General features: G+C 45.8%; 1 protein-coding gene across 4 annotated transcripts; it reads right to left on the bottom strand.

Moving 5' to 3' along the window:
* ZC3H12D (zinc finger CCCH-type containing 12D) lies at positions 1 to 12,621 on the bottom strand. 4 transcript variants are annotated; one of them, XM_003204112.4, is made up of 6 exons: positions 12,457 to 12,621; positions 9,050 to 9,487; positions 4,938 to 5,077; positions 3,753 to 3,987; positions 2,802 to 2,908; positions 1 to 2,328 (listed from the first exon to the last, which is right to left on the bottom strand). In XM_003204112.4, the coding sequence occupies exons 2-6, from the start codon at positions 9,427 to 9,429 to the stop codon at positions 1,349 to 1,351; spliced, it is 1,842 nt and encodes a 613-aa protein (XP_003204160.2). In that variant the 5' UTR covers positions 9,430 to 9,487; positions 12,457 to 12,621; the 3' UTR covers positions 1 to 1,348. The 4 variants fall into 4 exon arrangements, with proteins under 4 accessions (XP_003204160.2, XP_010705464.1, XP_010705465.1 ...); XM_010707162.3 differs by having other exon boundaries at positions 12,447 to 12,621; XM_010707163.3 differs by lacking the exon at positions 12,457 to 12,621 and adding an exon at positions 10,026 to 11,461.
* Positions 12,622 to 12,698: the final 77 nt, after the last annotated feature.

Below are 12,698 nucleotides of genomic sequence, written 5' to 3' on the forward strand. Positions count from 1 at the left end.
TTCAGCTGATTCAGTTTATTTCCTGAAGAATCTTCTCACAAATACAAAAATGAATCATGTGACAGTAACACTAAAGGTAAATTACTTCTGCTTGGTCGCCTTTCCAAACCAAGAGCATTCACTGCAAGCTAGGTTTAATTATTGCCTGACTGTACTTCTGAGAAGAACCCACTAGAGATTCTCTGATGCATATGAGATTCTGTAAAGGCCACCTCAATGTTGGACCTAATTATCCATCAGTGCTAAAAGGAATAGAATAAAAAAACCAGAACCTATTCAGAGCAAAGTGTTCTAGGTGTTCATTTTATAACATGCTAAATAATTCTTAAGATCTGTCATACTGACATACTTAAACTTTGGTAAAATGCCAAAAAACATTCAGGATCAACCTTAACACTTGAATTTTAACTTAAAAAAAAAATTCAGTGGAATAACACAAAGATTAATAGCTTTACAGCTTACTGAAAATCAAACGCGTCCCAGCAGAATAGAGTTTAAATGTTTGTCATCATAAATCATCTGTATAGTGGCATTATGGGATCACGTTTGGTAATTAAGGGTTAATTCAACAATGTTTTTTCTTCTTTATTAGGACAGATGCAGTCCAGAGCTACTATTATTATTATTTTCCATTGCTATCTGCTATGTTAAGTCAAATAAGAACAGCCTTGAGCTTCAGTCTGCAATAGGACTTTTTTATATTGCAGAGGGCTTCCCTCACTTGACTTATATTGTGCATGAGCCCTGAGAAACGTACCTGCAGTTGTTTCCAGGTGCTCTGGGGTCTTTCTTTGCTACCTCTACTAGTAATCTTGGGGTTCACAGCATTGGTTCATAAACACTAGTTGGGTCTTTTAAAGGTCTAGGACATGGTTGCTTTGTAATTAAAGCCATCAGGTAATTACACGGGCCCAAAGATGCCTTCTAGTAGGAAGTACAGCCCAGTGTTAGGGGAAATATGCCAAATCACTTTTTTTTTGGCTAGCTGAGCAGGCTAGTCGGGATAAGTCTTATAAGGATCCCTTTAATGGGACCCATGGAGAATGGCTCCTTGGTGGTATTTAAACAGCACATTAGAACATTAAAAACATGTGAGGTTCACATGCTGGCAGCTCAGTTATTAAACCCAAGCCCTCCCTACTCATTCCCAAGTGAAGTAGACAAGATCCTACCCTTGTGAACCACAACAATTGCCTTGACTCAATGCCTCATGCATCATAACTGGTTGACGCTCAGATGTTTGCTACTTGAACAGCTGTAATTCAACTCATAAAGCCCTTTGATAACACTCAGATAAACCTGAGAATAGCAGCTCTGCACTTGGTGGGAAAGGTTTAACTTGGAGGCGTCACAAGTTTCTGTGTCTTTGAATCAGTAATGTCAAGCTAGCAATATCCTTGATCTCAGGGTACAGTGCCATGACTCGATTCACTTCGGCACAGGGGAAAATAGTGCACAGCTCTCTGTGGACACTTGTTTGCTGGGCAGGAGGTCTTGCAGCGTGGGGTGGCCAGTAATCACAGTAAGCAGCACTGGGCTGAGCAGAGGCTTTCTGGAAGAAGTCAGGCCTGCTCGTGGCATTCAGCAGAAAGGGTTGGCTGGGGAAACAGCACTGGGGCTGCTCTCTGTACACTTGCAGTGGCTCAGCTAGAGGCATCACAGAGGATGGAGGGATGTGCTGCTGCTGCTGCGCCTCCAGGGCTGGCCCAGTCTGGGCCCCATCAGACCAGCACTCCTGGGGCCAGCGGTGCTCCAGGTGCCTGCCTGGAGCAGGTGGGATCACTGAGTGCTGGAAGGGGCTCCCTGGTAAGCAGGTGCAGTCCAAGCAGTGGTGGTGGTGCAGCAAGAAGGGGTTGTGCCTCAGGCTACAACAGCTATGAGGTCTGTCAGACACCTCTTTGGCCTGTGAGGTGCACGCGGATCTGGTTCCAGAGTACACCTTGTCACTGATGGAGAGTGCTGCCATGTCTCCTATGAGGGCTTGGCCTCTGAGGGCTTCTGGTGGTTTCTGGTCCAACTCCAGGCCAGAGTTGGAGCTGATGGCCCAGGCATCAGCTGGTTGTGCATGGTAGCTGCCTGGGGACCATGCTGCATAGCAAGAGGCCCTCATGCCCCTGCTGGCTCCCTGTGGCATTTTTGTGACAGGGTTGTGAGGCATAGGCTCTCTGCCAGTCCGATACGGAGAGCAGTTGCACATCTCCTCCACCTTGCCCAGGCTCATGGGCACTTTTGTTCTGGCTCTGAGTTCATCAGCAACTGACAGTTGAGCTTGATGCAGCCTCTCTGGGTGGTAAAACTTGCATTTGTTACCATAAGTGCATTTTTTACCTGAAAGAATGAAAAAATATCAAACAGGAGATCATCCCCCAGGACCATGCAGCCAGGAGCTTCTGGCGAGCACAAACAGCACAGAGGAAGCACTGCTTTGCCCCCTACCTCTTTTGACCCCACATTTACATGTTGCTGACTGAAATAGCAGGGTGCAGTCACAGCAGAGGGAAATTTCTGCGTAAAGATTTACGTGTATTTTGGCAGTGTCTGAAGTTCACATGTCTTGTGGTTACAGTGCTCAATGGACCGGGAAATCTGCTGCTGAAAAGGGTGGCTTTCAAACACTGGGCAGATGTTCAAATTATCTTAAAGCTGTTTTGGGGTGGGAGCATCACATGGCTGAGCAGTCCTGGCCCCATCCTCTACCACACCAAGTGTGAAGGAGGAGCGCATGTGGGACCAGGGCTGTCCCCCAGCTGAGGACTGTGCATCAAGGAAGCAAGGCCCAGGGGGGACAGAGAGGAACCCACCGTAGGGGCAAGGCTGCCATGTTGATTCAGGAAGTGCTGGCTTTTTGCTGAGGAAATTATTAAGAGTGGGTCCGTGCCGGCCTAGTGGATCATCAGGAGGCATAAACCTGAAAAAGGAGAAGAGCCAAGAGTAGCAGAAGCACTCTGAGCATTGCCACAGCTTGCTGCACAGGCTTAGAGCAGGGCAGGTGTGTGATGCCCACACAGCCTGGCCTCTGGAAGCTGCAATATCCCTCCTGCTCACCAAGCCAACTGTGCTTCATGATCACGTAGCTGTCCTTCTCCTTTCCTAAAAACTTCAACCAAGTGGAAAGAGGCTACAGCTTGGCACCGCCCTGGTCTGTCAGCACCCCAGTTATCACAGTATCACTTCCTTTTTCCCCAAAGCAGTAGGAAATACCTCTGTGGGCCCTGCACTCGTCAGCTCCCTTTCACACCAAACTCACTTTCCTCTTGCTTTTAGGGGAATGAGTCTAAAGTCACCACTTATTTCAGAGCTACAGCTGATCATGCATCTGGGGCAATGAAGTGGCCCAGCCTTTTCAAGGGGATAGTCAATGGGCCAGAGAGACCAACTTCTCCTTTCTCTTCTTCTAAAAGGTCACAGTAATAAAAGCACAGGGGAAAGCACTGTTCAGCCTTTTAGGGGAATTAAAAATTAACTCAGCCGGCGCCCCCTCACTGATTTAATTCAGTTACACCACTACAGAATACGTACTAGGTATTGGGTAAGCATCCCAATTTGGACTGGTAAGAAGGAAAGCTGGTCGCTACTGTTGCCATTCAAACAGAAAAGTTAATTGACGAGTGGCACGGGTTTTAAGACCAAAGCTGAATAAGAAGGAGCTACAATAATGAGATAATTGTGACGACGAGAGGTACGCTCATGTCTGATCTGTCTTGACTCATACACTTTAAGTTACAGATTGCTCACCAGCCAAGTTCTCTTACCTATTACTGACAAAAGAGTACATGAGTAGTCGCTGCTCTATAAACCATTTCCACTCAGGATTTTCATTCTGGAGATCCCGGTAATGGTCATTGGAAACAATGACCCCATCTTTTTCATAAGCAACCTTCACAATATAACGATCATCGTAGCAAACTACTCTCTTGCCTTTCACCTTCCGAGACGGGGTATACACAAGGATTGATTGCTTTTCAAGCTCTTCAAGAATGTGCTGATCTGGTAAGGTGGTTAGCAGAAATAGAGGGGAAAAAATATGCAAAGAAAGAGTCAGTTAATGCTGACATGATCTCCACCATGCTAGAAATTTCAGGCAACTTAAAGTGGCGTGATTTTCGAATGTATTGAAAACTAGCAATTGTTTGGCAATTAAAAAAAAATAAAAGCATCTACTCATAAAATTGGAGGTACCTTTTTCTGATTTTTAAGTCTTAACCATTAAAGGTCTACACCAGAGGTAGGCAAAACCCTGTAGTTGCCTTTTTATGGCAGTAGATGCTAGAAGGTTTCTGACCAGTACTGGCACGAGTGTTACTGCAAGTTGAAATGGGCCAGATAAAATAAATAAATTCATTTCTCCACCTCCAAGGAGGCTCCGACCTTGCCATTCCTGCCACACAGAGGGGCAGCTCCATTGCCTTCTTACCTGCAGCTGCAGACATCAGACTGCAGGCACATACCTTCCCTATTTCCATACAACTCAAATCTTGCCATCCTCCACAGACTTCAGTCAACACACATCCTTCTCCTGGCAGAGGAAGCTGCGTAGCCCCTGCATCAGGTACCAGGCTAACTGATGTCAGTCGTGCAATAGTAAAACTTTATTCACAGAGATACCCACACCTTTGAAAAATGGGTGAAACATTACATGTACTCAGAAACAATGCTGTTTACCGGCTGGCCTGAAATGCTCTGCAGGCTCTTGTGAGCTAACAAAGTTGTTCTTTAATTACGGCAGAAACCAGTGCTTTTGAAACTTCTAAGCACAGTAACAAAGCCCTGTTTGCAGTTTTCATTGCTAGCCTGCATGTGGCAATGAATTAATGACCAATTTAAGCAACAGAGACCTTATACAGTTTGCACCTTACAGGGCAAAACCATACTGTACCCTTCAAACCCTTGCCTGCAATCTGCACCCAGTGTCTGCCAAATTATGCCCAGTGACGCACCTGCAATGGGACTGTCTTGTCGAGGGGGCTCCTTCCTCCAGAGGGGGACAAAAACCTTGATGTAGGTGTGCCCCCTTTCTCGGAACCAGTCCACAGCCAGGCGGATCCCCCAGCAGGAGAAGACCTCTTTGTTTCCATGGCTATGAAAGAAATAGGAAGAGGAAGCTGAGGCAAAGTTTTCAGGAAGCATATAGAGGTCTCTAACTGAATCAGCAATGGAAAGGCAGAAAATAGTGCTTATGTATCATTTATCACTTTCCAAGAAAACAACGCTCCATTCCTGAGCAAGGTGCCCTGGTTGGATAGATTCAAATACCTCCTCCAGCAGAACCAGGCACTTGTTGTTTGAAGAAGTTTGGATACCTGAAGTCAGAAGTATTCTGCCTGCAATTTTCATGACCTGCCTGCAACCCATCTATATCTAGTTGGACACAGATCCTAAAGTGCCAGCAAAACCCTAGGCTGTGTCAGATCCTTTGCCTTCTGATAACGATTTGAGGATGGAGAGTTTCTTTCAGCACATGCAGAAAACCATGAGGCTCTCCTGTATGAAATAAAATGTGGGGATTTTCTTCTGTGCTAACAGCGACATGGATTTTCATGTCTGAAAAGGCAGTTAGTGCAATTGCAGGTCAGTTTGGTGCTGACCTCTTCTGGAAGTAGCAGTCAAATTAAATGGGAGAAAAGACTGCAAGAATAAGGAAGGGAATTATGGAGAATCTAACCCAGGTCAGCAGAAAAGGGACAAGACCTCTGTGGAGAGAGCCACAGATGCTCCAGGCCCATTGTTGTCTTGCCCAGGTTGTTGGATTTTGTCTTTGATGCACAGATAGGAAAAGCCCAAGATGTGCACTGCAGCAGATGCATGCAAGGTGGATTCTGGATAATTATCAGTATATAGAACAAAAACCACAAAACACCCCCAAAGGAAACAATCAGAGTCAACCTCCTTTCTAAGTTTCTTTTTTCCACTGAAAATTCTTACTGCTAGCCCTCCTCTCATTTCACACCTAATAAAATCTATAGTGCTGAATTGTTGACTACAAATGAAAACTAGTGCAATTGGCTAGGCCATTCTTTAATGTTGGCTCTCAAATCAAGTTCACTACAACAAACACTTACTTTGACAATGACTATTAATCTATACGTATATAGCCCTGACAGCTTTAGGAAAGTACTTCTGTATATATGCCCAATGTGAGAAGTAAAACACTCACTTCAAGCACAAACAATTTGATCAAAAGGGCAGACAGAACAAGCAAGAGGCACCTGGCATTGATACTCAGTGTTATCACTGAGTCTATTTGGCATATCACTACAGCCAAAGTTGGGGAATGCATAGCCACAGTAGTAGATACACACATGGTGCACTGCTATGTCAAGCATCATTGAACACCAACACCTGCCATGCAATACCACGGGGTCTTTAAAACACTCATCTCCTGCATATTGAATTAATCTTGACCAACAGAACTTTTTTAACCCACCCCATGCCCATGGACCTTAACTGATCTGTCCAATTCTGTCCCTGCTCTCTCCTTCCTGACAGCAGTGCAGTGCACCACTTGGTTACAGGTAACCAGGACCCAATAGAATCCTCTGACCAGGGCACAGAGAACAAGGCAACCATTCCACCAATTACTCCATAATTAGCAGAAAGTGGTCCCTCTTTCAGTTGTGCAATTCCAAACTCTTTGAAATGAACTTTAGTTAAAACAGCTTCTTCAAGAGTATTTATGCATGAACAGCAATGGTTTACAGGACACTGGCCTTAGAGGACACTTGGGCTATATCCTAATTTTGTTAAAATAAACAATTACATCTTTTCGTCCTCTATCTGTATTTGTATTGTTCCACCTTCATAGACGTTTTAGGCCTGTTGGCTAGGAAACATCAAGTTCCAACACTAATTCCCTATGATAATCACATATTACCAAAGTAAGGAAACTTACTTTCGGAGGGTAGTGGCCCTGCCTGTGGCAGGGGGTTGGAGCTTCGTGATTCTTGAGGTCCCTTCCAACCCAAGCCATTCTGTGATTCTGTGATTCTTAAGAGCAGAAAGCAGGACTCAGCTGGCCCACGAAAAGGCCTCTGTATATGTCACAGCTTAAAAACTGGATGTAAAAGTGCAAACTCTAGAGTAGATAGTCCCTTCAGTGTTACAGGATTACTTGTTCCTCTTCTACAACACCAAAACTTGATTGATTTCCCCCACTGGCCTAGCTAAACCATAGGCTGGCAGATGACTAAGTTTCTAACTATACCTAATGGAAATGCAAAGCACACTGAGGTGTCTGGTTAGTGAAACTGGCTGAAGGCAAGGGTATTTGCCATTCAGTCTTGATGGATGAACTTGGGGCATATACATCTTTTTCAAAACCTTGCACCATGCAATAAGCCATCAGTGCTAACTGTGAAGTGTTCCAGAAACACCAGTCCCAAGACAGAAATACAAATGCTTGAGATGTTTTTTTCCCCACACAAGTGTCTATCTAAGCTTCAAGATTTTGTCAGCTCCATCCCTAAATTGTTGCTTCTCCTAAACTTTTATTTTTTTTCCAGCAAGAAAACACAACAAACAACTCTATTCCCTGATTATGCTGCAAACAGCTCTTTTCCAACTGACAATAACAAATCAGAAAAATTAAAATGAGGATCTCATCCCATTAGCCAGAGGGCAAATGTCAGCCAGTACCACTTAGGCTACACATCCTGGACAGGAAAGCAGCTCCTTCCAGGGGTCTACATACCCTGGCAGGATCACTAGTCTCCTCCATTGTGCCAAACACTCCATAACTTACCAAGGCAGATGGGGATGTCTGAGCGGAGCTGTAAAACCTTTGCCTTTCTGAAGCTGGAAACTACTTCACATTCCTCTAATTCTGTTTAGGTGAAAACAAGGAATCCACAGCAAAACACTATCCTTCAAGAATCTAGACAGGCAAGCACCTCTCTGCCTTGCATACAGAGAAGTAGAAGAACAGCCTGAGGAGGGTCTAGGGTGGAAGTACAGGAGACTCTAGCAGCCAGCTACTCAGCTGATAGCTTGGCTAAAGCTAAAGAGCTCTGTTCTGCTGTGTATTTCTCACTAGTTGTGAGCTTCCCTGAGGATCACCCTTGCTTTTGGGTGGAATTTCTTCCTTCTTCCAGAAGATGGCAGAACTTGCTTAGTCTCCAAGATCACCTGCTCTGGATGCACTACTCTCTTTCACCCTCTAACCAGAGGGGATGTAGTCTTATCTCACCTCACACCAAGGGAGGAAACCTTTCTCCTCTCTATTCCAAAGTGCAGGGATGGGCCTGGCCCTGCAGAAGAAAGCAGGAGTCACAGGGAGAAATAGTGGATACAAAGGGCATCCTGGAGTCTGGCAAGGCCTCTGACAGTTCTCATTGCTCAGAGGAATGGAGGCCAAGCTGCTGCTGCTGCTCTAGGATTTCTCATCCGCATGAGAATGCCAGGCTCTACATCACAGAGTGCTTTTACAGTGTCAGGACACTACTTAGGAAGTATAATTGGCCAAGATGAGTTGCTATAACATTTCCCAGAAACAGAATTAATAAATAAATGAGAACATTTAAGATAAAAGCCAACGACCAATTTTCCTAATGTTTATAAAATATTAAAAAAAAAAACAAAACCAAAAAGATACCAGCCAAGAACCTTGGTGGAATTTAGTTGCAAGCCAAGACGATACAGTTGTGATTTTGTTAGGAACCACAGCCACCTGTCTTTATTTTCCCTCTCTTTCTTATATTAGTGGGGCTTTCCTGTTCATTTGGGATCCCTAGGTAACTGTATGAAAAGGCAGGGAGACACGAATGGTGAGCACAAAGAGAAAGGGCTGCTGAATCATCCCACCATAAACAGTGCACATTAGCTGCTGTGAGCTTGTAAAAGGTCAAATGCAGAGCAAGGCAGTGACTGTATTTGCTGTGTGTATTTATGGGCATGGACACAAAAGGTTCCCAGCCAAATAACAAGAATAAGCAGTGGTTCATCTACCATACATCAAATCCAGACATCTCACCTGGAGAAAAACCCACTTCAATCCATCATCTTTAAAATGCAAAAACTACTGAGAAAGAGAGATGTCTTAAAAAGCAAAGCTTACCTCATTGCTACATTGCTGCCATCAATCACAATGGCTCTCAAGTGACTGGAGGAATCACCTTCCTCTTCTCCAAGCCACTTTGGCACAGGTGAAGTGCTGCACGACCCACGGGCGACAAGTTTTAGTTGGGGAGGCTGAGCCTGGCTCTCCAGAGCTTGAGGTTTTCTCCCCATCCGAATCAGCTCTTTGAGCACATCATCCTCCAGGGCCTCCTGGCCCAGGCTCTCCAGCACTTTGCAGATGTCCTGCTTACCATAGCCTAGCTTGCAGAAAAAGTCCAGCTTGCTCTGGTGAACTTCTCTCCCCGTCGAAACTCCCTCGGAGCCTGGCAGTACTGGCTTGCTGGAAAATGAACTGGTCAGGGCCATCCTAGCAGGCATCTGCCTTCCTTCCAAATGCGGAGCTTCTGTCTTCCTGTCCTTCTCCAGCGGGCATCAGCTTTAGGTGGGGAAAGATTAGAAATAACAAAATGCAAGCGTTAAGGCAGAATGTGCAAGCTCAGTTGGTCGCCTCGTGCACTACCCCAGTCTTCTCTCAACATTCAAGTGTTTTCCTGATCCTCTCTTATTTATAAAAGCAGTCAATTGGTCCAGGCGACATTTGTCATTCTCCAGGCGTTATGTCAGACAGGTGTCATCCTACTTCACGAGCTATGCAAGCCTGTCTTTACCCAGGTTCACTGTATGCGTAAGTTTGTTCTTTGGACTTATCTCACAGGAAATGATATAAAAGGCGGTGTAACCGGGGATTTTCAATTTGCTCAGTGTGGTTAATGAGGCGCAGATAATTATCTGTTGAATGCTGTTGGATGATCTCAGATGCCATAGCAACTTAACATGTACGACGAATCTCACCAAGTGGTTTAGGGAAACATTATTTAGCTGTGAACTCTGAACTCTTCTTAATAGAACTGTGTTTCCTAGTATGTGCCTGTGTGTGTATGGACAGACATATCTTATGAAATTCTACCACTCACCTGTTCCAGTGATGCCTGAGTTAATATTTTCCTGTTGTTTTTGTATTCGGAGAAGCAGCTTGTTTTTTGAAGGCTGTCATGGGTAGTGGTTGGAAGCAAACAAATCTGAAAATCGGTTTCAGTTTCACTTAGATTCATTGTCAAAAGACACCTGTAACTCAGAAATGACTGTGCCGAGGTAGCAGGATGCTACCTCAAGCTTCTCCATAGCATGACTATTTACATTTCTGGTCTACCTAGTAACTGACCGTGATGGGCAATGTAAGCTTCAGAACTGCTTCACCTACCAAGCATGACAGCAGAAGGACATATGTGGTGATACTCAACAATCAAGCCACATTTTTTCAGGCATGCTTGGCATGCTTGCACAGACACTTATCTAACTAGATCTCTGCAGTTATTGATACCACCAGTATCAGAGCTACTGTTGCATCACCTACACATGTGTAAGAAACAAGCCTGGCTGTCTTCCCTTCCCTGTATATCTCACATCACCCTCACTGATGGGAGACCAAGTGCAGGTCACTCCTGAGTACAACGCTGAGTAAACTGCTCAGGGAAGATGCTGCAAACTCTGGAGCTCTGCTAGAGTGAGGCATTCAGATCTAAATCTCGATGCTCCTTTGCCTATAAGACTTGAGATCTTATAAAAAGACACCTTGCACACAGCTCCCTGGGAAGAAGAGGACTGTGGGACCACTGCAGTCCATTCATTGGCAGGTCACTTCATGATGGCTTAGACAGTGTGCTTTTCTGAAGAAGAAATCTAGAACTCTAGTAAAAGTTACGAACAGCGTCGGTGATTTTAATAACCCTCAGTGCTATTTTGTTGACCTGCATTTCCACATGTCTTGATGTATGTTGTTTGTTTCAGGGTGATTTCCCACACTAGCACCCTGTTGCATTGTGTTTGTCCCCAGCTCCATTGAATGCAGGCTCAGCCTTGCCAGGAGAGATCCCAGCTCTGGGGTGTAGAGGCCACATCTGTCAGCAGCAGCACCTGCTGAGCAAAGGCTGCTCTTCTGCAGTGCTGCTGGCCACGTCTGTTTTTCTGCAAAGTCATCCACTGGATCTCTGCTACTGTTTGGCCAGACGTTAGCAATGGGTAATGCAGCGACTGCAGGGTTTTCGCCACAGAAAGAGCAAATATGGAACTCTGAGATGGAAGGCATGCTCACAGATAGCACAGATAGTCACTGAGGTGACTCTTACAAAGGGAAACTCGAACAGATCACTCTTCACAGAATTGTAGAATCATAGAACATCCCAAGTTAGACTGGACCCACAGGGATCATCGAGTCCAACCTCCAGCTCCACACAGCATCACCCAAAATCAAACCCTGTCTGAGAGGGCTATCCAGACGTTCTGTGAACTCCAGCACCGGTGGCCATGCCCCCTGCCCTGGGCAGCCCGTTCCATGCCCACCACCCTCTGGTGCAGACCCTTTCCCTAACCCCCAGCTGCCCCTCCTCTGACACAGCTCCATGCGGTTCCCTGTCGCGGTCACAGAAAGCAGAGCTTGGCGCTGCCCCTCCACTCCCCTCGCAAAGAGCTGCAGCCGCCATCAGGGCTCCCCTCAGCTCCTCTGCTCTGGGCTGAACCAACCCAGGGAATAAGAGTCACCGATTGATACTTGGATGAGCAATCAGCAGCATACCCAAGTCCAACAGGTCAGCTGGTTGCTACAATCAGTGCAAAAACACAACAAAAGAAGCAGCGCACCACAGAGTCCACCTTCTGCTATCAGACACAAGTAGGTTGTAAAATCCAACTTATAAACTTTACAACCTTCATATGCAAACTGCTTGTATTTCCTCCTGCTGCTTCCCTTGTCCTCACAGACACACTAGGCAGCCACTCTGGCTTTGTGCTCCACCAGCACTGAGCCCTCAGATCCTGGGCTGATCTTTTCCCCCAAACAAATTGTGCCCAGCCCACAAAGCCTTGTGCCCCCTTCTTTGCACCCTCACAACTAGAAGGAACAGCTTCAGTATTGTTTCTAAATTATTTTATAATCTTCATGTTTTAGCTAGAAATAAGGAAAGTAAAATGCATTTGGCCACGCATGCAGGCACAGCAACAACTTTGCACTGTGGCAGCATTCCCCCTGCCCAGTCCTGGCTGCCCCTTCCTCCCCTGTTCCTGAGAACCACCCCACAATTCATTCAACCTGCACCAGGCAGCACTCCTGGGCCATTCCAGGAGCTTTTTCTTCTCAGAAGGAATATAGGCTGCTGCACTTTCAAATAAATCAGGGTGTTTTAGACTCCCAAATGGGGGACGCACATAAACCCCAACAAGACGACCAGATGACTACAGAGCGATCAGTGTCTTTCCTCTCCCACCCTTTGTGATACATTCCTCAGACGCCACAGCAGCAAGCAGTGCCAGGACCCATGCCCACCAGCAGCCCCACTCACCCCATGTTACCTGTCCGATCCCCACGGTGCCATCACTGTGGGCAGCTGGGAGCTGCTCAGAGCAGCCACAAGGAAGCTGCCTGGTATAGAGAGCCTTAAGGCAGGGCTGGAGTGAGCAGAGAGCAAACAAGTGCTGTGAGCAGGTTAGAGCTCATTCTAAAGGAAGGGTTTACTTCCTCATTTGGCTCGCTGGTCTTTCATTTAACTGTACAGGTTGATAAACTTTCACTTCATTTTTCAAAAGGGAAAAAA

The sequence above is a fragment of the Meleagris gallopavo genome, chromosome 2 (assembly GCF_000146605.3).
Source record: "Meleagris gallopavo isolate NT-WF06-2002-E0010 breed Aviagen turkey brand Nicholas breeding stock chromosome 2, Turkey_5.1, whole genome shotgun sequence".
NCBI lineage: Eukaryota > Metazoa > Chordata > Aves > Galliformes > Phasianidae > Meleagris > Meleagris gallopavo.